Genomic DNA, 23255 nt, shown 5'->3' with positions numbered 1-23255 from the left:
CTCCCAACCGGCACCAATTTCAGTTCTATAGCGAGGCCCTGGAAGTAGCAAATGGGTGGAAAACCGGCATACTGCTGCATAGTAAATATATGCTTCCAGACCCTTCCTCTCCCCAGACAGCTGCCTCACTATTGCCCGAGCCACTGTAGGATCAAGGCTCGACTATTGCAATGCCCAACATCCAGAAAATGCAAACTAATCAGAATAATGCACTCAGAGCAGCCCTCAACATCCCCAAATCGAACATATTGCTGCGACACAGAAAAAAGCCCACTGGCTTCCCATCCGTGAACGGATTCTATTCAAAACCCTCTTCATCATGCACCGATGTCTATCTAAGGATGCTCCACCCTACATATCCCACAAATTCTACATGACATCCACCAAACCCACCAGAAGCGGAACAGGAACTCCAAATAGTTGCGGCAGACTGACCGTATATGGGCCTATAATGATATGCTCTTTAGAGACCAGGTTTTTAACTATTTTTTGCTTAAAGAGATCGGGGAATATTTTAAGGTGAATGACAAAGGTAAGATCCCACTTCAATATTGGAGGCATTTAATAGGTATGAGAGAAAGTGAGCTACGGGACGAACTGGATCGAGCAGAACCACTGCTTGTAGAGGTTTGGGAATTAAGACGTGAATTGGGAGAGATCTGGAAGGGGAAAGCACTGTCCCAAATGTGCTTTTTGAAGCAAAAATATTATGAAAACGTCGACAAGGCTCACACATTTCTAGCGGCATGCCTTTGAAAGCAGAGAGCCGAGCGGGCGGTTTATGGAATACATGACGAAGGGTGCATTACACTTAAACGGCCTGTGGACATTTCAAAGCGTTTCTTATAATATTATTTGCAGTTATATACAGCGGAATACGCAGGGTCTGAAAGCAAGATACATGAATATATAAGGGGCTTTATGTTTCCAAGTTTATCGGAGGCAGACAAAGCAGCCTTAAATGCTTCGATAAGTGGGAGGAGATTTTCCTGGCTACTTCGAAACTAAGACCTGGGTCTGCCCCAAGACAGGACAAATTAGCTCCCTGTCACGACCCTCACCCCGAAGCCCCCCTGGCCTACCCATGGGCCAGGGGGAGCCTTTACCCCAGTCACCCCTAAATCCCAACCGAGGCCTTCTTGGGGCCAGTCCTGGCGCCTTTGGCGCCAGGCTCATACTTAATAGTGAAGTTTGTGCTTGGGAACTACTTTTTGTTACTGTCATTCCATGTGGTAGCATCCACAGAATCAGGCTTCTTGGAACCTGGCTTGCCAAAGGATGGTTTGGGTGTGGCACCTTGGAACTCTTTTACCTGGACTTCTTTCTTGAAGCTATTTAAACCACGCCCGACTGGACTGACACGCTTCGCATTAGTTTGCAATACTGAAACGTGACGCTCACCGCGTTCAGCTTCAGCCACGAACCTCGGTTAAACAGCATCTGCAGAAAAAGAAAGAAGACATTGTTAGAAAAGGTTGCAGCTTACCTGAATTCCATCATTAGCGGTCCTCACCTCTTCCGACCGGCATCCTGGAACCAGCGCTCCTTCGGATCGACGGACCTGCAGAAAGGGAAAGACAAGGCTTTAGACATTTTACACAGTTAACGAACTCTGCCAAAAGGCTTACCTTCCCACTCGCACTTCATTCCGCAACATCTCTGGAATTCTACACTCCGGCGGAGCACCGCAACCTGTGAAAACAAAAGATAACAGGTTAGCAAAGGCAAGGTACCTTAGCACTGCGTTAAGCGCCAACTCGCCGCGTCTAGGTGCTCCAAAAACGCTAATACTTACCAGCAAACCCCAAATCCAATCTTTGCCACAAATTGGACTTCCATGTACCTAAGGAAGAGAAAAAAGACATAGTTAATTCCAGAAAGGCATGCTAGGACAGCAAAACATCATAGCAATAAAACCTACCTGAAAGACTCACGTCGGGCTGGCATCAGTGAAGTAACTCGACCGCCATTGCCCGAAAAGCACCACGCGCCTCTGCCGAGACAGCAGGACGGAGAACCCACCAACATCAAGAAAAAGGTGAGAGGAAGCCCAGAGGGACCGCAGACATACTGGGTGGTGGGAGGCTGTTAATCCCAGTTACCCGGTCCTAAACATTGTTTACCTGTATTTCTGGCAGGATTCTTCCACTGGTCACTACTGGGCATCGCAGGGAGGGATACCTGGACACTGATTGCTGGGTGGCACCCCCATGGAACCAGGTGAGCGTAACACTCCCACCTTTTACAAGAGGTATGGATCGCTACCGTTACCCTTCCTGACTGGGCTCTTTGACAAACTACTAGAGGGCGGTACAGCCCCAGCTCTTTCACACAGGCTAGAATTATAGTCCTTCCAAAAGAGGGTAGGGTCCCCCTGGACTGCGGTTCTTACCGCCCTATTTCTTTGATCAACAGAGGTTCCAACATTTTTTCCAGCGTCCTTGTGGCCAGTCTTACCACTGTCCTTCCAAAGCTGCTGCATAAGTAGGCTTTAGAAGGGGACACCAAGGGGCTGAGAACATTTGCAAGACCCTTGAATTGATGGCAGGTGCGAGTAGAACAGCGCAGGACCCACTACTGTTGTCGAGCGATGCAGAAAAAAACGTTTGATCGTTTGGAGTGGGCTTTCATGGAAGAAATTCTGAAAAGGCCGGATCTGGGGGCGAGATGGTGCGCAGGTGCTCGTTGTACCGACATGTTGGTGCCAAGGTGATTGTTAATGGGATAGCATCCGAGAAGTTCCACTTGAGTCATGGTACGCGGCGGGGATGTCCTTTGTCCCCCCCTGATCTTTGCCCTGACCTTGGAACCCTTAGCAAATGCGGTTTGCTTGAATAATCTGATCCAGGACCTGGAGGTCTGCGGCAGGGAGTATAAACTTGCCCTGTATGCAGACAACATTCCGGCATATATTGTAAACCCGACACGGTTCATACCCACTTTGATCATGCAAATCGCCGAATATAGCAGGCTCTCAGGCTTTAAGATTATTCTCTTTAAGATTTGTGCGACTATTATCGAGCAGCCCAATCCCGAATAATATTAGATAATTTGAGGGAAAATATGGAGAAACAGTGGGTGACCGTGGAAAAGGAGATATTCGCTCCCGTTTCCCTGCATGTATGGCTGAGAGTCCCCAGGAGCTTGTTGTCACGCAAAATCCAGACACATCCGGTCCAGAGGACTCTACTGCATTTATGGAAAAAGGCCTGGGATATGCAGGGAATTACAACCTGGCCCTCTCTGCTTAATTGTTTGGTGGCCCCACCTATTAGGGACACAATTGCTGAGCCCTTGCAGTTCCAGGCACATTATGAGGAGGGTCTAGTTAGGGTGGGGCAGTTATGGAGGGAGGCGCAAGTTTTTAACGAAGGCAGAACTAGAGGATGCCATGGGCATTGCTAACTTGGCATATTTATAACTGAAGGGAACGTTATTGTGTAAGAGGTGGGTGGGAGACCTGAAACGTCCCTTAACACAGTTTGAGCAGGTCTTGAGCTCGCATAGATCTACACTGTGCCTCATCTCTAAACTATATACTGCACTCATAACACGGTGACACTTACGAACTCCAACTACACAAACAACATGGTCCAGCGAATTAGGTATAGATGAAAACCCAGACCTATGGCGACTAATATTTAGGGCGGTCTGTTCCTCTTCAGTGGTAGTACAATATAAGATGCATAATTGTTGGCTGCTGTTTAAATGGCACTTAACGCTGTAAAGACTTTCTCAAATGTACCCAGACGTGAGCCCTTATCATTGGAGGGAGTGTGGAATGATTTCTCATATTGGCATATGTGGTAGGATTGACCCAGCTTCAGGGCTGCTGGATGGAGGTGTTCGCCTGGTTTAAGGCTATAGATGGGATTACAACGGTGCAGTCTCCGCTGCTGGTGCTATTCGGCCTGGAGACACAGGAAGGCGATCATGTTCAACTGTCCCATATGCCTACCTAGCAATCTGTTGCTGGCGGCAAGGGTTTGCGTAACAATTCACTGGAAGTGGAAGTGGTAGCCATCAAGGATGGAATGGGCCTGCAAGCCTATGAACTGTATGACATGGAAAGATTAACATCTCTTCTGAACTTGTATGTGTGTTTCGAAAGAGTTGGTACAATGAATATATGATATGATATTTTATTTGTATCGCGCTCGTACACAAGTGTTTCAGAGCGCAAAAAGGCAAGGGAGGTTAACAGGGGAGAACAAAACAACGATGTTACTAGGCTCTGTGGGATATTTTTACCCGTGCCAATGCGCCCCACTTTGCCAATGGGGGGAAGAATCAGCCAAAAATGGATGCGCTAACCCCGGTGCGCACCCAATCTGCAAGAATGTGCATGGTTCAATAATCACAAAAGGCTGCAGAACCCTGACACACTGTCAAAGTTGGTGTAAAAACAGAACTCACTGCAGGAGAATGCCAGTGGGTGCTGTCATGTCACATGAAGCAAGGCCACAGAAGTGGGCTAAAAATCGAAAATGCCTTTTAAAATGCAGCTTTCCCAATCAATTGCAACCTTCAAAGTGCTGTTTTGGCGCTAAATTCCATCATTTTCTAAGTGCACTATTGAAATGAAAAGTATGCTGAAACCACAGATCATCCAGTGCAGTCAGAAGAAACCGGGCCTTACTGGCTGACAGCAGCTAAGAAATGTATTTTATGAAACGTCAGTCCAACAACAGTTTGTTTTCAGTTATATAGGAACAATCTGGATAAAAGTGGCAACTTATGAATTTCAGCTGCACAGAGAAAACTCCAAGCAAAAGCTGAATACTTACTGCCAGATTGCAAACAATTTCCAGCGCTCAGACAGAATAATGCTGAGTTGAATGTGTGTGTGCTGCATAAGAAAATTAGATGTAAAAACCCAGTTGCAATGTGTTTCTTTTCTCTGAAGAAATTGAAAACTTCGCCTACTTAACAGCATGTTTGTGAAGTGTTTAATTCTTTTCAATGTCCAAATCCCTTATAAACTGTGCTTATTTTTATATGTTTTAAATGAAAGACCTTAAAGTGAATTTGAAAGTACACCCAGGACATGAAAGATGGCATCACAAATGTTATTTATGACATCACTGATGATATCACATGTGTAGCCCTTTTGTGTTTGTTCACTGCCATATATATATATATGTATATATATATATATGTTAAAAAAAACTTTATTAAAGGGATGTTATGGTTCAAAGTAAAACCGAAAATCCCATGACATTCACTAGTTATGGTAAGCTAAGCAACCATAACTCGCGCCACCTACGTGCATCGCTAAGACTAACACCCAGGACATCAAAGATGACATCACAAATACAAATTACACCAAAATAGTAAGTGAACTTCATTTTTTCTTATGTGTGTAATTTTTTTGTATGGGTGGCAGAAAAAATAATGTGTTTCTGTTGTATTGACACAGAAATGTGCAATACTTTGGAATGGAGGAGAATTTTCCGATTGGGGAATGTCCGAAGATAGCGATAATAATGGTGCACACTACTCTGCATAAGCAAATTAATGGTCAGTATTTTATGGTCATTTAACATATATGTATATTTATTTTTAACAGACCAGGTAAAAAAAAGAAGAAAGGCCAACAAACGACACAGAGGAAGACAGGCTGAAAAGGATAGAAGTGAAAATGAACATACTAAATGACAGTTTTAACAGTTTAAGGCAATTTGTGGATGAATATGTGAGAGGAAAAATACAATATCACTGTTCCACCTGTGCCTGTCCCCTTCTCCATTTCCTAGTGAACCATCCCCAAACCTTCATGAAGAAAATAAACGCTTTGATGAAACATCCATCCTTTCATCCCCTCACAAATCATCCCCTCACAACCAGCCCGTGTTAAACCCTAATTCCCCTATATTTGTTTCAGTACCTGCTTCCCCCTGTATTTCTCTTGATTGATGTGTGTGTGTGTGTGTGTATTGGAAGTTTTTTAATGTTAGTTGTAGTGGAAGGGTTTGAGGCAAAAAAAATATTTTTAAAAAGAGTTCAAATGTCCGCGGACAGCACGCCTGTTCGAGCTAGCCGTAAGCAATAGAATATGGATGTTCTAACGCAATACACCTACCCGTACCAATGGCAACCAAGATGGAACTGATCTTAGAACGCACCATCTGTTCAAGTTGTGCATAAATAAACAGAATGGGACGGCCTAAGGACATTATACCTCTCCGTACTGCTCACAAACAAGATAAAACATATTCTTAGAACACACCAGGTGTCCGGGATGTCTGTAAATGAACAAAATGGGAGTGTCCTAAGGACACTATACCTGTCAGTACCGTCTGCAACCAAGATGGGACTGTCTGTAGAACAGGCGCGGAGCCCGGCATGTCCGCAGTCAAACAAAATGGTGGTGTGCTAAGGGCACTGTGTCTGGCCGTACAGTCAGCAGATCATGTACGCACATGCACACTACACCCATAAGTACTGCGAACATCGTGCCTGTCCGTGTCACTTGTGTCACACTTTTAATTAGTTTCAGGACCTGAACACTGTCCGTAGAACACCTGCGCGCATGCGCACGTCCATTACTCTGCATTTGCTGTCCAGTGGGCACCCATTTCCCTCGCGGATGTGTTCAGGAGTCATCATGTGACCGCACCCACGCTGAACGTGTGGACTAATTTGCGCAGTTTGTCTGCTTCTGCAACATTTCAAAAGAATTTATACAAACATGGGAAATTATTTTACAGTCTAAAATCACCATTTCACATGTCCCATACAATGGCCCTACCTTTGAACATATTGTTTAGAATTTTTGCAATGCCTTTGAGTGATCAATATGGTCACGAGCCGCACTCCTCCACCCCTATAAATGGCCACACCTCCGAGCTCATCTTCATTGTGTTTCTGGCTATAGCAGATTGAGTTGTGCTGCCTTTACTGCTGTAGCAAACATTAGCCGACTAATCCTTATGGCATCCATGGCTACTGTTGTTTCATTAGCCTCAGCACCACCCCCAAACCCTCCACCGCCACCACCTCCCCAAGGGCCTGCAGAGGGAAATATAGGTGAGGATGTAGAGAGCGAGGAAGAAGAGAATGAGGTGGAGGAACTCCGCACTACAAGCACTCGCCGGGAGTCGTGGGTGTGGCGGTTGTTTACCTTTTATGGGAACGTACCAAAAGCACGTGCGAACCAGGTCAAGTGTAACCAGTGCAAGTTGGTGCTGAGTCGTGAGAGACCTGGTGCGTACAGCTTTGGTACGACAACCATGAAGCGACACCTAACTTCGTTCCACAGTGCGGACATTCACAAGGTGGTGCCATGTGAAGAACATTGTAGATTGAGTTCCTCCACAACATCCTCCGTGTCCGATCCTCTCACCACAAGAGACACTCCTGTGGGGGACCGCATCCCTCCATCTGCATCACAAGCCATTCGCGATGCTGTTGAGCCTTACCTTTCGAGGGTCCAAATATTGTGTATGTACTGCGATGCAGTACTCTGTAGGGGGGAGAGTCTTCGAAGTGCTTTTGAGGCTACGGTCACGGAGCACCAAAAGAACTGCCCTCTACCTAAGTAAAGCCCACCCTACATCTTTCTCTCTCTACCTGCCCTTTCTTATCCCCGTGGTTGTTGTCCCTTCCTTACCCTCTTTTGCCCTCCCCTCCTAGTGTGTCGTGTGCTCAAAAGCAATAAACTGGAAAACAACAAAAATTACAAAAAAGGCTCTTTTCAGAGCCACCTTTCTCAGTTTACAATAGAACTATCAAGTGACCGTTGTAGGCCCCCACACATTTTTCAAAAAGTCCACCGACGGTCGTAGGCCGCACAAAAATGGAGGGTGCAAGCGGAGCAAAACCAATGCACTTTTCGCTGGGAGTAAGCAGTGGCTCTGAAAAGAGCCTTTCGGTGGTGTTTTGTGTGCTTCAAAAACTGTAGATTGGAAAAAACGGATTGCCAAATAGGTGACTATGAATCCAAAAAAGGTTGCAGTGCATTTTGTACATTGCGAAGAAAAATCTGATTGCCAGCATATGTGAGATGGACTCCATCTCTACGAAAAATGAAAGTGCTGCGAAACAAAATGTTTTCATTGTGGAATGAGGACATGCCAACATGTCTTAGAAAGGCACAAACAGTCTTATTAACATTGCACCTCGCTTTCTCCATTTGTGGACCACATGCAGAAGAACGCAGCCATATTTGTCTTTGTGCAATACGGGAAAAAACTATTTGGAAACATGTCCAGGACCTTCGCAAGCCCTTCCTTCATTGCAAAATGCAAAGAAATTCCAGAGACATGGCCTAAACTGTTTCCTCCGCAATGAATGATAATTATATCTGTATGAAGCTCTGTCTGTAAAGTAGCACAGAGAGGTACCAAGTCCAGCCACCTCATTCCACGCACGCCATGCCAGTGCACTTCCACATGAGGAAATCCAAGATCTGCAGATAGACCGCAACTTTCTGCATGCACCTCCAACCAATGTATCCATGAGTCTCCCAAAATCCAGATAATCTGTTTTCGAGCACACAGAGCCATGGCTGTTTTGTCTCTGGTCAGGGAAAAGACGTTCTCACTAAATTTCTCTGTTCAGAACAGACCCACTGAGCTTTACTGAGCAATCCCTACCTTCGCACATTCTCATTTGCATGCGTCTCCACCCCAGAATCCCCGTTGGTAATACGCGCTGCCTGCAAGCTACCGCCATGTCCACGGACACGTAGAGGATCAGAGCGTGACAACTGTACATTTAAATATTATTTCCCTTTTCCCCTTTAAGGTGGGCTCTGAAAAGAGCCGTTTATTTTTGTTATTTGGGCAGTTGCCTTACAGACACCTGTTTTTGGTTTTTTATATATTTTTTCTTCTTACTTTACTCCTACATTGATTACAGAACCTTCTCCAAAGTAAGCCTTACATTCCAAAAGAACATGGCATTTCCCAAAGGGGTTAACGCAACACCATCTGCTTCAAAATAAGCCGCATTACTGGGAATAATGTTCTCGTGGCTGCAGAAAAACATACCAGCTCGTAACATGAAAGCACGCATGCCGCGATTGATGTTACACCTCCCAATACTTTGATCAGGACAGAAAACAGAACTGTTGTCTCATTTTCCTCTAGGGAGTAACCCAGAAAAAATTACTTTTGCAGTTGGAAAGATGTTCATGACTGCTTGAACCAACTGTTCCAAATCTTCCAACAAAGTACGTGAACTCACGTAGCCCAAATGGTAAGCACCGTAGTGCCAAAGTACCACACAGGGATTGGTCATCCTACGCATGTCTCTGCAAACTTAGAGAATTGCCGCAACATTGCGATCAGTCTCAGCGCTCCACACCACCTCCACTCCTCTCACATCGAAATTGTCTGCCACATGCCTACTTTCGGAATAGTGCTGTAAACCATGGATAAAAATATCTTCAAGCACCAACACTGCCACTCTCTCCACCTCTGCCATCTTCAGTATACGCACCGTCTTTCGACACAAAAGAGCAATGTGAACATCTGATTGGCTGATGCCTACAGTCCCCTTTCCATGCTGGATTTGCTGCAGAACCCTGAATGTGACATGCCCTAACGGCGGACAAGCGTTGTCTATGTGCGGCACGTAACTCTTAGCCAGTCCTTCTACCCTTTCCACATCACTCTCGAATCCAATCCCTCATTGGACACAGCTAAGCAGTCACACAACCATCCACCAATCACAATCAACATCTCTACATCTAACTCCGTCATGAAAATTTCGCACTTCAAATGTACTATTGATCACTCTGAATGCAAGTCGCATATCCTTGCAAAGCACCTACTTCAAAAACTACTGTACAAGTGTCGCGGATTTCTACGTACAGCTCCATGCATGCGCACATGCATTCGTATAAAGTACAGGTATGCATATTTTAATGAGAGAACATGTGCAACCCTTATGATTTCATTTAAACAAACTTAATGCCACTAAATCTGCATAGCCAATACATACCAACGCTCCCCCTTTAAGTGCAAGACTTCCGATTTTTCATTGACAAACCACACTACTTACCGTCTCCCGCGTAACCTATACATACGTAACAACCCTCCCTATTTACCGCGAAACTCGATTTTCCATTAGAAAATGTCACCATTTTTTACTGTGTACCCCCTACATTAATGCTACTTCCAATGTGATCGTATGAGAAAAATAAACGCTCCCGATTGCTGTGGTGACATCTCCCTCTGAGGGTCTCCCGATTTTTCCGATTTGTACTTATAATATGAAAGTAGTGAAATATTTCCCACGTACTATAATGACCTATCACTTAAAAACCTCTCTGCTATGGACAACAAAGCTTAAAAAAAACAAGGCATTTTCATAAACTAAAAATTGTACTGATTGGCGAATCACGTTCAACTAACATACTGCAAATAACATACAAAGGCAGCCCATAGTGAAGGGAAATGCACACATGCACTGTGTTGAGATATCAAAGGAGAATACTCTGATGAAAGATGCAAAATTAACATGTACAGTAACATCACTGCTTTCAACACACAAAGTTACTAACTTCTTTTTACAATCGCAGTGAAGACTACGCTCCTGAAAATCAACAGCATCTACACTGCGAACGACATATCCGAAGAAACCTGGTCATTTCGCAGAAAAAAGTACAGTACTACCTTTATATTCTTACTGTTCCTCAAAGAGACTGTGTGGGTTATATATTTAATTTGCACACCAAAACAAACATTGATTTCTGAACCATTCTACCCACAAATCCCCATTTATTAAACAAATAATAACAGGTAGAATGGCTCACAAATCCCAGTGTTTTTGGAACTCAAATAACATACAGAAGCCTTAGAATATTAGTACTAGAAAACAAATAGCTGTTTCAATTTTATACCATTACCTTTACTATTAATGCTTCTCCTCACCACCAGCTCACTTTGTACTCTCATATGAAGCACATTGTAGTAGTATACAAAGAGAAAAATAGCCTTCCCAAATCATTGTAACAGCCCAATGCACATTCACACACCTCCACAAAGAGCTTCCCCATCAAACTCATGCACACATACATTGTACAAAAGACCAGACCATGCCTTCTTTTTTTCAACAGACCCCAAGAAATGCCTACCAAAAAGCAAGTCTGTAGAAAGGAACGCAGAAATAGAGCAAATGAAAATAAGTGACCAAAGTAAGCATCCATTTGTAGCAGAGTTTGTAGAGAATGTTGGAACAAAACAGCTAATACAGTCGTTTAGCGAAACAAAGGAAGCTTCAACTACCGAAACTTTACCTCCTCCATCAAAATGTGGCACAAAACGCTTCACAAAAAAGTGGCTACCAGTACTGCTAACAATGCTCCTATTAATCCTGATATAGTAACAAGAACCCATAGTAAAAAAAAGTATTTTAGCAAAAATGTTTCGCCACAGAGTCCTTCAGAATCTAATAAGAAGTCAAAAATCATCCTCAACCCTTAAAACCTAACATAGAAAATTAATCCTACAAGCTCTCGTGGACAGTGTAATCCTTCTCAAAAGGAAGTTGTTTATATTAATGTTAAATAGGATGAAACCACTAACAAAACTAAGTACTAAACTACAAAAGAAACTTATCAATAAACGGAATGTCAACAAAAATAACTTCTTACATATTTGTGGAGGTGAATCGAGTCACACAACAACCACAGAACCATATTTTAATGAAGAAGCATACAAACAAAATCAAACAAACACAATTGCCATCCATAGCAGTGGACGAGGGTATGAAAAAATCAATAATAACATCATGGAACAAGAAACGCTGCTTACAAAAGTATCCCCTCAAAACTCAGAATTACCTCTCGATTCGACTGAACCAGACCGTCCAGTATACAAATGGCCGTGCACGTCAATGTGTGACATTCCTAACAAATCTTTCAGTCCAGTGCGCAAATACACAGGACTACAAGGACATTCATTAGCCTGCATTCAATACCTATTTGCAAAAGCACCTTCCATGATATCAAAAGGATGTCAATACATTGTTCAAATGTAAGAAATCTAGTGTATAAAATATACTATGCTAAAAGTCCAGCTTTAGAATTAGCCAATTTAAATAACGCTCTTCTGCATGGTACACCCAAATACCTACAAGAAGAAATCGACCATATCCTGAGAAAATATTTTGGAAGTGAAAGCCACTTACAAAATGCAATAGTTTTAGAACAGACTAGCCACAACTCTCAAAATAGCAACCTTCTATTACACACATACAAAAAAGAAATTCTAAAATTTAAAAGGCCATCGGCTGAAGTACCAAACCGTGTGTGTGTGTGTGTGTGTGTGTGTGTGTGTGTGTGTGTTGCCGCAGAACGTTTTACAAAAGGAACACAAAAAATATAGACATAACATACAAAATAGAAGACAATGAAGATTCCAAATGGTTGGAATTAGCTCTCAACCTTTAAGCAGAAAACAAATACCAAATAAGTGAATCCCTAATATGTTGCAGTTACTGCACTACAAAACTGCACAACAACCAAACTCCTTCACGTGCTATCACAAATAATTTGGAATTGTTCCCACTACCAAAACCCCTGCAACAATTCAATTTGTATGAGAGCATCAAAATTCAAACAGTTCACCCATTTCAAGCAATCATACGCCTTGAACCAAAAACAGCAAAACTACCTTCCTCTGAATTGGTGAAAGGCATTCGTGGCAAAGTAGTTTATTTGCCATTAGATCTAACAGAAAATGTACACACTCTAGGAGTGCAACGTCCAATAGAGCATTCTTTAATTGTCTTGGTAAATGGTGTACCAACAAAAGACAAAATAAATTGCCAACAACTGGTGGACTTACATAAAGTTAGACAAGCCTTGCAATATCTGAAAGACAATAACGAATACTACAAAGAAATAAATATTGAAGAAAGCTTAAGGGAAGCAACTGAAATAATTGAAGAGTCATCAGAAACTGGTCAATTTAAACTTCTGGATCCTGCTGCAGTATCCACTCTTTTGGACCATTACACAATTCATCCATTGCATTCCAATGAAAGCATAGATGATGCACTAGAAACTTACCAAATGCAACAAACCAAAGGGTCACCAATGAGCATATGGGAAAAAAGTATAGAAGCACATGCTTTTCCACTGCTATTTCCTACTGGCAAAGGCGGAAGATACGATGATAGACCCACTCAGATTACGGCATCAGAATACCGCTCATTACGAATGTATTCGCAAGATCCGAGATTTAGACAAAATGTGGAATACATATTCCACCTACTCTTTGAAAGTGAACTAGCAACCCTATGTTACGGAGTTGTACACATTTTGAAATCTGGAACGAACTTTCAAAATATGTCGGCTACACAATGAATACAAAAAGTACAAGAAAAAAATGACGCTTTACAATCAAGTATAACAAATTTGTTTGCAAACATGCGTGGTACAAAAGAATACTGGTTCCGACGGCATGGAGACGTACGTTGTATGATCAGAAACCTTGGACCACCAACTTGGTTTGTTACACTAAGTTGTGCAGAATATGCATGGGAAGATTTACATGAGTTCCTATGCATATCAAACAACAACAAAATCAACGTAGATATATTAACACCTGGAGAACTTTGCTCTCTATATCCAGTTAATCTGTCAAGATATTTCCATCATTGTTTCATTGCTATGCTACACTTTCTTTGTAATAAAACTGTTCCTCCCCTCGGAGAAGTGCAACACTTCTTTTGGAGAAAAGAATAGCAAGCGAGAGGAGCACCACATATTCACATGCTTTTATGGATCAAAGGTGCACCTACATTTGGCCACAACAGTGATGCCACTGTTTTGCAGTTCATCCAAAAATATGTCACTTGTGAAATCCCTTCACAACGGACACATAGTGACCTGCATGGACATATTTTACAATTTCAAAGACACAAATGTGGCAAATATTGTCGCAAATACAAAAGCAAAGAGAAATACTACGCCAAATGCTGCTCTGGTTTCCCTGGACCAGTTACAGAAACAGGTGAAGTGAACAACTTCAAGTCTTCAGTTCGACACAGTGTTAAAGGTAAATCACCTAAGAACACGTATTACATAAAAAGAACAGAAGAATCAAAATATATCAATGATTACAATGCAATCATTGCCCTCTTATGGAATGCAAACATAGATGTGCAGTACATTGCAGACAATTCCACTGTAGTTGCATGATATGTTACAGCCTATTTAACAAAAGCAGAAAAAACAAAGCTTCAAGACCCCTGGAATGACCTATCATCAGAGAAAACACTATCTCAGAAATTGTACAGCCTAGGCATAAAAATGCTCTCTCATAGAGAATGTGGCGCCTATGAAGCGGCAGATCGTTTAACCGGTATTGCTTTGTATGGAAAATCCGACAACATAGTATGGCTAAGTCTTGGTCCTGCTAAATCTAGAAAAAGAGTTCTGAAATCATATGAGGACATAGAAACAATTGCCAGAAATGATCCCAACAGCCAAGACATCTTAAAAAACAATTTACTGGACGTATACTATCCAAACAGGAGTAGCACTTTGGAAAGCATGTGTCTATACCACATAGCTCAAAACTTTGCATACAAAAATAATATATAAAACCCGATGAAAGCAAAGGTAGATATAAAGTGACAGATTGTGAAGGCAGCTTAGTGAAACTTCCCAAAGGAAACTTAATTAATCATGTCAAACTGTCATTAAAAACTCCTCAACAGAAAGAACTATATTACATGTCTCTGCTACATATTTTTAAACCATGGAGAAAAGAGGAAGAGATACTAGATAACTACGACTGCTATGAAGATGCTTTCAAAGCAAAAGAAAGCGCTATCACTGATGTGAACTTTACGCAGTACAAAACAATGTGGCTCAATGAACAACAACACTAAGAAGAACTTCAGGCCCAACTAGATAAGGACACTTCCGACAGTAGTCAACCTTCTGTAACAGGAAGCCAAGAACCACTAGGACAGCCACTAATAGCAAATGAGGCAGAATTAGCTATGACAGAAGTGGAAAACACCATGTGTCACTATGAAGAAGATATAGAAGACTTAACTGTACTACAAGCAAAACTTAACAAAGATCAGCGCACCATTTTTGAAAAAGTAAGAAAACAAATTGCACATGGTGTACAACACGAAAATAAAGAATGTACTTGCCAAAATTACAAATCTATACTGCTGTACGTCAGTGGTGAAGCTGGGTCAGGAAAAACATTCTCAATCAAAATCAGCAGGTTCCTTCAACAATTGACAAACAACAAACTGTCAGCTGTTGTCACTGCCCCCACAGGTTTAGCTGCCTACAGCATAAGCAGTGTCACTTTACACCGATTACTACTCCTTCCAGTAGAACACCAAAACAAATTAGACTATTACAAACTTTCTGCAGAAGCTGCAATGGAACTATGCAGAGTATTAAAACAAATGTAAATGCTACTAATAGATGAAGTGAGCATGGTCTCCAACCTAATGTTGGCTTTGATTCACCTCAGATTGCAAGAAGTACTTAAAACAAACTACGAAGAACTCTTTGCAGAGAAACACATTGTTTTCGGAGATCTTCTACAATTGATACCAGTGAAAGATGAACCTATTTTTAAAACCTCAGGACACAAACTCTGCCGTAAAACTGTTGGCAGCATAGGAAATGTCAACCTTTGGCAACATTTCCAAAACAGAGAATTAACAGAAAACATGCAGCAATCTTCTGATCTCACTTATGCCAACATTTTTAAAAGTATTATAGTTGGTGTACTATCTCAAGAAGCACAAGTAATATTGAAAAACCGGCACATTCATGCACTTTATGGTGATTATGCATGTGCTACTGATGTTATGGAACAATTAGCGCACAAACATGTCAATTGTATGGCCTTAATGCCAACTCTTGCAAGCTATTTCAAATTCAATGAAACAATGTTAAAAAAGGAATGCAACCAATAATGGAAATTTGCACCACAGAAAAACTAGACGTACATGGTATGACACTACCCGTGTGTGAGCAAGCCACAACAAGACTAAATACCTTAGAAAATTCAATCTCCAACATAGCTGGGTTGGAAAAAATATTTAAATTATCCTTAAATTGTAGAGTAATGCTTAAACGTAACCTTGACGTGGAGCAAGGGCTAGTTAATGGGGCACTGGGTACAGTTGTTGGCTTTCAAACATACCCATGTGACAACATTCAGTTTGTCAATATTCGCTTTGACAAACTTTCAGAAGTGAAAAGGATAGGGCGCTGAACTGCTCGATTCCTTCTCTTCAAAGACATGTATGTACGTAGAGAACAATTTTCTCTAACTCTTGCATATGCATTCACCATTCATAAATCCCAAGGTCTTACCCTAGACAAAGCATTCATAGATATAGGAAACACCGTCTTTAAAGAAGGCATGAGCTATGTAGCACTATCACGCTTACGTACACTTGGCTGTCTATTTCTAATCAACTTTGATGCAAGTAAACGGAACGCTGATATTCCTTGCATTTCAGAATACAATAGACTGCGTTCACTGTACACCCCACATCTGAAACAATATCCTGTTCCAGAAAAAGTCAAACGTGGTAAAAGAAAACTAATTCAAACAGAAATGCAACAGATTCTGACGGCAAATCCTTCCAAGAAAACAAAAGAAGCTACAATGTAATCTATTACCACAAGCAAAGAAGAACCTAGTAGGGAAAGCAAATCATGTACTTCTTCAAGGAAGGAACAAAAACTAAGAAAAAAGCACTCAGAGACAGAACTAGCTGGTCTATCAAATTTTCAAATGAAACTGGTGTAAATAGCTATGCAAATGTAGCAATGAATATTCTATTTCAATTGCCACCAATTGTTAACAATATTTACTTACACAGTACAGACCAATTGTGTTTGCAAATGTTAGTCCTTCATAGAAACGCAACAAACAATCCTGACAAGACGTACAGTGTTCACGGAATAAGACAAGAATTGGATTACTGTGCTGGAATGGTGAGATTCACTTTAAACTCACAAGAAGATCCACAAGAATTTCTAATGTACTTACTAAAAGTACTGGAAAACAAAAACATACCTATAAATGAAATCTTCCATACATGTGGAAACATACATGCACTCTTTGTAACAATGTGATACAGGAACAAATCCCAAATGAGCGATTTGTGTATGTATCCATACCGAATTGTGAATCCATTCCATTTCAGCAACTTGTACAGAATGCAAACCATGGCAGATTATGTACTATGTGCAATTCAGACAATTGCTCCACCTTACTGATACAAATACATCGTAACTACATAATACTTATGCTTCTACGTTATAATGCAGATGGTACCAAAAACAACTGCAAGCTGACTAGATTCACACACGGTCAAGTGTCACTTGTAAAGAAAACCTTTACAACAATAGGTATAATCTACCACGCAGGAGCTACAACCAATGCAGGCCACTACACTGCATACATTAAAAAGAAATGTGGATGGTTCGAATGTAATGATAGCACCATTACTCTAAAGCAGAGATTGGCAGCTAATCTTACAAATGCGTACTTAAAGGCATACTCTAGTAAAAAAATTTATTTCAAAAATACATAGGCCACATTAAAAAAAAAATACTGCATCCTCCGTTTTAAAACTTCATATGTAAAATTTTGAGCTATTCAAGCTCAAAATTCGAAAAAGCAAGCACAGGGGCGCCGCCATTTTGTGAAATGGAGGCCCTCCTATGCTGGCTTTTGCTTTTGCGGCACTAATGAAGGAAAAGCCAGCCAGCTGTAGTAAACAAAGTCTACCGCTGGGTGGCTTTCCCTTCATTAGTGCCAGGACTCGGAGGACGCGGACCGGAGACCAGAGCAGGAAAGCTGCAGCTGAATCTCGGTAAGTGCTATTTATTTTTTTTACAAAAAATAAGCACTAGCTGTGGTTTTTTTTCTAAGTTTTCTAAGTTTTCCAAGTTTTCCAGCAGCTTTAAAAACGTTGTATTTGTGTTTGAAAACGCTGCGTTTTTTCTTTCTAAGTTTCTCCCGTGGGGAGCCCGAGAGCCCCAAATGGGAAATCAGCTGTAGGCAGAAACACCGAGGCATGTAAACACAACTGTGTTGTGTTTCTGCCTGCCTTGGCTTTCACTGTGGGTCTCCGGTGCTCTCCTGGGGGAGCACCGGAGACCCAAAGTGATAGCCACGGCAGGCAGAAACACAACGCGGTTGTGTTTGAAAACTCTGCGTTTTTTCTTTCTAAGTTTCTCCCGTGGGGAGCCCGAGAGCCCCAAATGGGAAATCAGCTGTAGGCAGAAACACTGAGGCATGTAAACACAACTGTGTTGTGTTTCTGCCTGCCTTGGCTTTCACTGTGGGTCTCCGGTGCTCTCCTGGGGGAGCACCGGAGACCCAAAGTGATAGCCACGGCAGGCAGAAACACAACGCGGTTGTGTTTGAAAACGCTGCGGTTTTTCTTTCTGAGTTTCTCAGGCTCATCCAAGCCGGAAAAGCCTGAGAAACTTAGAAAGAAAAACTGCAGCGTTTTCAAACACAATAACGTATTTATGTTTGCGGTCGCTTCAAAAGCTACCGCAAACATAAATACAACGTTTTTAAGGCTGCGGTTTTATTTCTAAGTTTTCCGGGCTCCTCCAGCCCGGAAAACTTAGAGAAAAAAAACACAGCTAGTGTTTATTTTTATTAAAAAAATAGCACTTAGCGAGATGCAGCTGCAGGTTTTCTGCCTGTAGTCTCCGGTCTCCGTCCTCCGCGTACAGCACCAATGAAGGAAAAGCCACCCAGTGGTAGCTTTTGTTTACTACAGCTGGCTGGCTTTTCCTTCATTAGTGCCGCAAAAGCCAAAGCGAGCACATCGGCGGGCATCCATTTCACAAAATGGATGCCCCCATGTGCTTTCTTTGAGCTTGATTTGCTCAAAATTTTACATAGGGACTTGGGGGGGGAAACAAAATTGCCAATCGATTTTTTTTAAAATATTCCCTCTATATTTTTTAAATAAAACATTTTGGGCGAACCATCCCTTTAATTTTGGTTCTGTGAATCACGGGAATGCCTTGTTGAAGGCTTCCATCGCCAGGTGTGTCTCCGCCTGCATCGTGCACTGTCATCGGCTGCCTAACCGACCTCTTTCAAGCCGGCCGAGAGCCCACTCCACCAGAGCCATTGCAGCAACGACAGCGTTTCTCTCTGGTGTGCCCCTTCTCGACATCATCGACAGGGATTCCAGAGAGGAGTCCCGAATCAGCCGAGCAGTGCTATGCCACCTGTTCACTTGAGATGAGTCTATTCCAGGGATGGGTGCTTTTACTTCTGTTGAGCCTTGCCACCTCCCATGGTTATGTATATATACTGCTGTGTAATCGTTATTCATGAGCATGTGAATCCATGCCAGACCCCATGCTGGAGAAGGTTTAGTTTCTTTCCTGTATCTCTTTTTCTCCAGCATGGGTCTGGCATGGATTCACTTCCGAAACCCTCCCTCCCCTCTGTGGCTCTTCTTGGTACATAATGCCACTATTACGTGCTTACCAAATCTGAAGATGGCCTCCAGGGGTGGAACTTAGGAAGAGGACTGTCATTGGATGGGGCCAGTATGACCCAGTGATTGGTTTAGACAAGAAATACAGTTTTAAAGCGAAAGTGAAACAGTTTTCTTTTACCAAGGATTCCCAGCCTGACGACGGGCAATATTCAAGCGCATGTGAATCCATGCCAGACCCATGCTGGAGAACAAGAGTAACAGATAAGTAACCTGAACCTTATTCACCCACCAGAGCATTATTAACCTAGAAAAGCCCTAATGCTTAAATATTGTTTCAAGATTAGTCCATGTTTATCTTGTATTATTAACAGTTAACTCGATAAGAACATGTTTGATCGCTGTCGCTACATGAATTAATTCAAGACACTTGAAATATTATACACATCTGCATCCTAATAGCTTGTCTCCATTTTTTTTCCCTCTTTCCTCCTCTTGCAGACATCTGGAATTAACTTGTCTGACTGTCGGGGAATGAGTGCAAGTAGCCTGGATTTGTCTCGACGAAGCTCTGTCATTGGTTGATTTCATGGACATAAAACCTTAAGGGGGAACTTGGGATAGGGTTAGCTTTTTTTATTTTGCAATGAACTTGAATGTTTGGCTCATCTCGAAGTGCTGATGTGAGTGAGTGGGTGGGGGGGCCTTTTGCTCGAGGGCTAATTGAGAGATGGTACAGAGCTTGTCTTTTTATTTTTGCACTGCCCTGGCCACTCAAGATGGCATTTCATGCACCGAGATTTAAGTGCCTCAAAGGTACGTGTGTGTGTATATATAGGGACATTATGAGAAAAGCTTGTGCCGCCAAGGCAAGCATGCTTCTTAGATTCCAGCATCTCGTATACCACACTCATGCCATTTCCGAGATCTCCCAATTGCATGTTTTCTGTGGCAAGGACCTTCTGCCTCAAATTACTCTAGCAGAGCACAGGAGATGTGGCTGCTGCTATACTTTGAAAACAATAAGCCACAAGGTAAGACAACTGCAGGTAATTGGGGGGGAGAAGCCATTTCTTCAGAGAATTGAGGGACTATAGTAGATACATGTGCACATAAAGGGTTGCTAGCAACAGAGATGATCTTTATAATTTTCAGTGCCTGGGACATTTTAGTGCTGAGGCATTGCCTCGAACATAGTATGCAGTCTTTCAATGGGCTTCAAATACTTTTGTTGACAGTGTTTCTATTTATGTTTCCTTCTTTGACTGGTATTGAACATTTGGGCAAAGAATTCTGTTCTAGAGTACTGTCTCACACGGTTAGATGCAGTCTGTAGTCTTGTGCACAGCACTGTTTAGAGGGATTTTCTTAGGGATTAGATGCAGTTTATACCAACCTCACCCCTGTGCAGTATGTACCTCGGGGAGCGTATTGATGCTACGCACAGCCTCTCTTTGGGTTCCATTCTTGGAATTGGCAAAATATGTGAGCCCAGAAGACCTTGTTTTGCTGGGTGCAGTCTGCACTTGTGAGATCAACCCATGATGCTCCCGTCTATACTCTTTGCGGCTTTATCATTGTATACTTTGCGATTTGCAAGTACTGGGAGTTTATCATCTTTGGTGGTAGGGGGGTTTCTGTGGAAGCTCTGCACTCACTTTAGCCTTTCCATTATTTAGATTCTGAACTTGCATGTTTCCCCTGTGATGCCCTCAATCCCTTATGTTGTGAACTTTTTCTGTAGAAGCCAGTCAGTGTTAGTAGATGAGGCTACCCTGGTGTGGCTCACACAGCTTTATGGACTAGGTACCTAGTATTTGTGATGGTGAGCAAGTAGAAACAGACTAGGATTGTGTAAAATACAATAGATGATGTACATATATGAAAACATGTGGACTGCTTTGAACAGCATGTCTGTGATAACAAGCCCACTGTGTACAGGAGATTAATTAGAAGCAAAGACCAGCACAGCTTAGATTTACGGTTTCTACCTATAAGACTTTGTTACTCATATTACACAGTTTCAACCTGGCTTGGTAACCCACTGAGAGTTGGTGTTGTATGTTTTTAAATTATCATCGTCTTGTTTTGGATGGAAATCCCTTGTTACATTTCATTTTCAGTGTACTTTTTGTGTTGATCTCAGGTACTCTGATGTATATCCTTTGGCTCGCAGTCCCTGGTTCCTCTGGTGTGGGTTGCATTGTGCTGCATGTCTTGGGTTGGTTTAGAGCACTGGGTACAGCAACAGGCAAGTGGAGCGTTCAAGACTCATGTCGCATCCCTCCTATGCACCAGGCTTTGCTCAAGACTGTGATCGTCCATTTTATATTTTGCAAAAGTCATCTGTTGCGGTCTCCCAATTTCACAGAGCCATTAGGCCAGATGCAGCAGGTTCCTGGATAGAATTTATGAAGACATTGGCAGTAAAGGGGAATATATATATATATATATATACACAGTGTAAAGTAAACATTGTTATTTCTATTTTTTTTTATTATGAGCAGCATCGAATAAACTGAATGACTCCTATGCTATGCTTTGGATTTGTGGGAGTGTAGGCTGCAGGGCATGTTTACATTCCTTTTCATTCTAGAGACATTATCAGGCAGTGTGTGGTCTTATAGTTTGGGCTGGATGTACTTGTGGGCCTCAGGTGCTTTGGTGCCTGTGTGCCATTATTTAGTCGATTTCACTTTGTGAGGAGCAGATAAGCTTGCCAATTATGCACCTAGAAGTGTATGGGGGAAGTCGAATCATTTCAGGGGACAAAGGTAGTTTTGAAGCAGTGTTTTTTGTCGGTGAAGTAATCCCATTGAAAAGGAGCCACAAGTGGGAATAAAGGAAGACTGAAGACTACTTGATATTGGCTTTTTGGTCACCATCAACAGAAGGCGCAAGAGCAACTTTGCATTATCAGCAATAAAGTTTTGTTTTGGACTCCCCTGTACTTTTTCTCATACATAGCATGATCCCATTCCCTCTTGATTGGTAACTTGAAGTACCCAGGGGACAGGTTTGTTTTGGCAGTCCTGTGCTCTGGTTGGCTGTTCCTTTTGGCACATTACTCTGAGACATCCTGTGTTGAGGACTGAATGGAGACACATTTTGGTTCATCTATTGAAAGATGTGCAATTTGATTGTATCTTATTGGCTTTTTGTTGCTCTCGTCTCACTGGGATCGGGTTGGTCCAAATGGATCACTGGGCTATTGTGGGCAGTGGGTACAATACCTCTTTATCCTAGATCTTATGTTAGTAGCCACCCGATAAAGCAATGCTTCTGCAAGTCGCCAGTACTTTTGTACATATTCATGTAAGTTATTAAAAGACACTTGTTCACCTCTGCAGCTTTATTTTTTTGTGTCCTACTTATGAATGTGACAACAACACGTAGTGGGAGACTGGACGTGAGAAGTAGGAATAAGAATTGAGCGGAAAGGTAACATTTCCGAATGAGCTGGAAAACAAATAGCTGAGAGCTGAAAGTGGGGACCTCATAGCCACGGTCACCATAACACTGTCCTAGATGTAGATATGCACTTTTATTTTGTAGTGTACTTGTGGAGCACTCAGTTACCCAAGGATTTCAAGACACTTGCAAAGACATGTGAGCAGCAGAAGCAGAGCTTAAGAATGAACAGTGATGTCCGGCTTCTCCTAAATGTAAGCTAATGAATAATAGAGTGAATGGAAAAGGGAGGGAGTTCCAAAGTTGGAGTTCAGTCACTGAAAAGGCATACCCTTCCTTCCTGTACGAAAGGGCAAAAGAGGAATGCAGCAAGCGAAAAGGAATTCAGTGGTGAGCTTTCTCGACTAGAAATGGGGAGG

At 42.2% G+C, this 23255-nt stretch overlaps 1 protein-coding gene across 1 annotated transcript in view; it reads left to right on the top strand.

The window, feature by feature from the left end:
- Positions 1 to 22770, top strand: part of KLC2 (kinesin light chain 2) — an 854727-nt gene extending 831957 nt beyond the window's left edge. Inside the window, exon 16 of the mRNA XM_069644886.1 lies at positions 19927 to 22770. Within this exon, the coding sequence (XP_069500987.1) occupies positions 19927 to 20010 (84 nt within the window). The 3' untranslated portion in view covers positions 20011 to 22770. The remainder of the gene's footprint in view (positions 1 to 19926) is intronic.
- The last annotated feature ends 485 nt before the right edge of the window (positions 22771 to 23255 follow it).

Source organism: Ambystoma mexicanum, chromosome 2p (assembly GCF_040938575.1).
Source record: "Ambystoma mexicanum isolate Mex_15411 chromosome 2p, UKY_AmexF1_1, whole genome shotgun sequence".
NCBI classification, from domain to species: Eukaryota; Metazoa; Chordata; class Amphibia; order Caudata; family Ambystomatidae; genus Ambystoma; species Ambystoma mexicanum.
The sequence above is the reverse complement of the archived record's forward strand: the minus strand, read 5'-3'. Positions and strand labels throughout refer to the sequence as shown.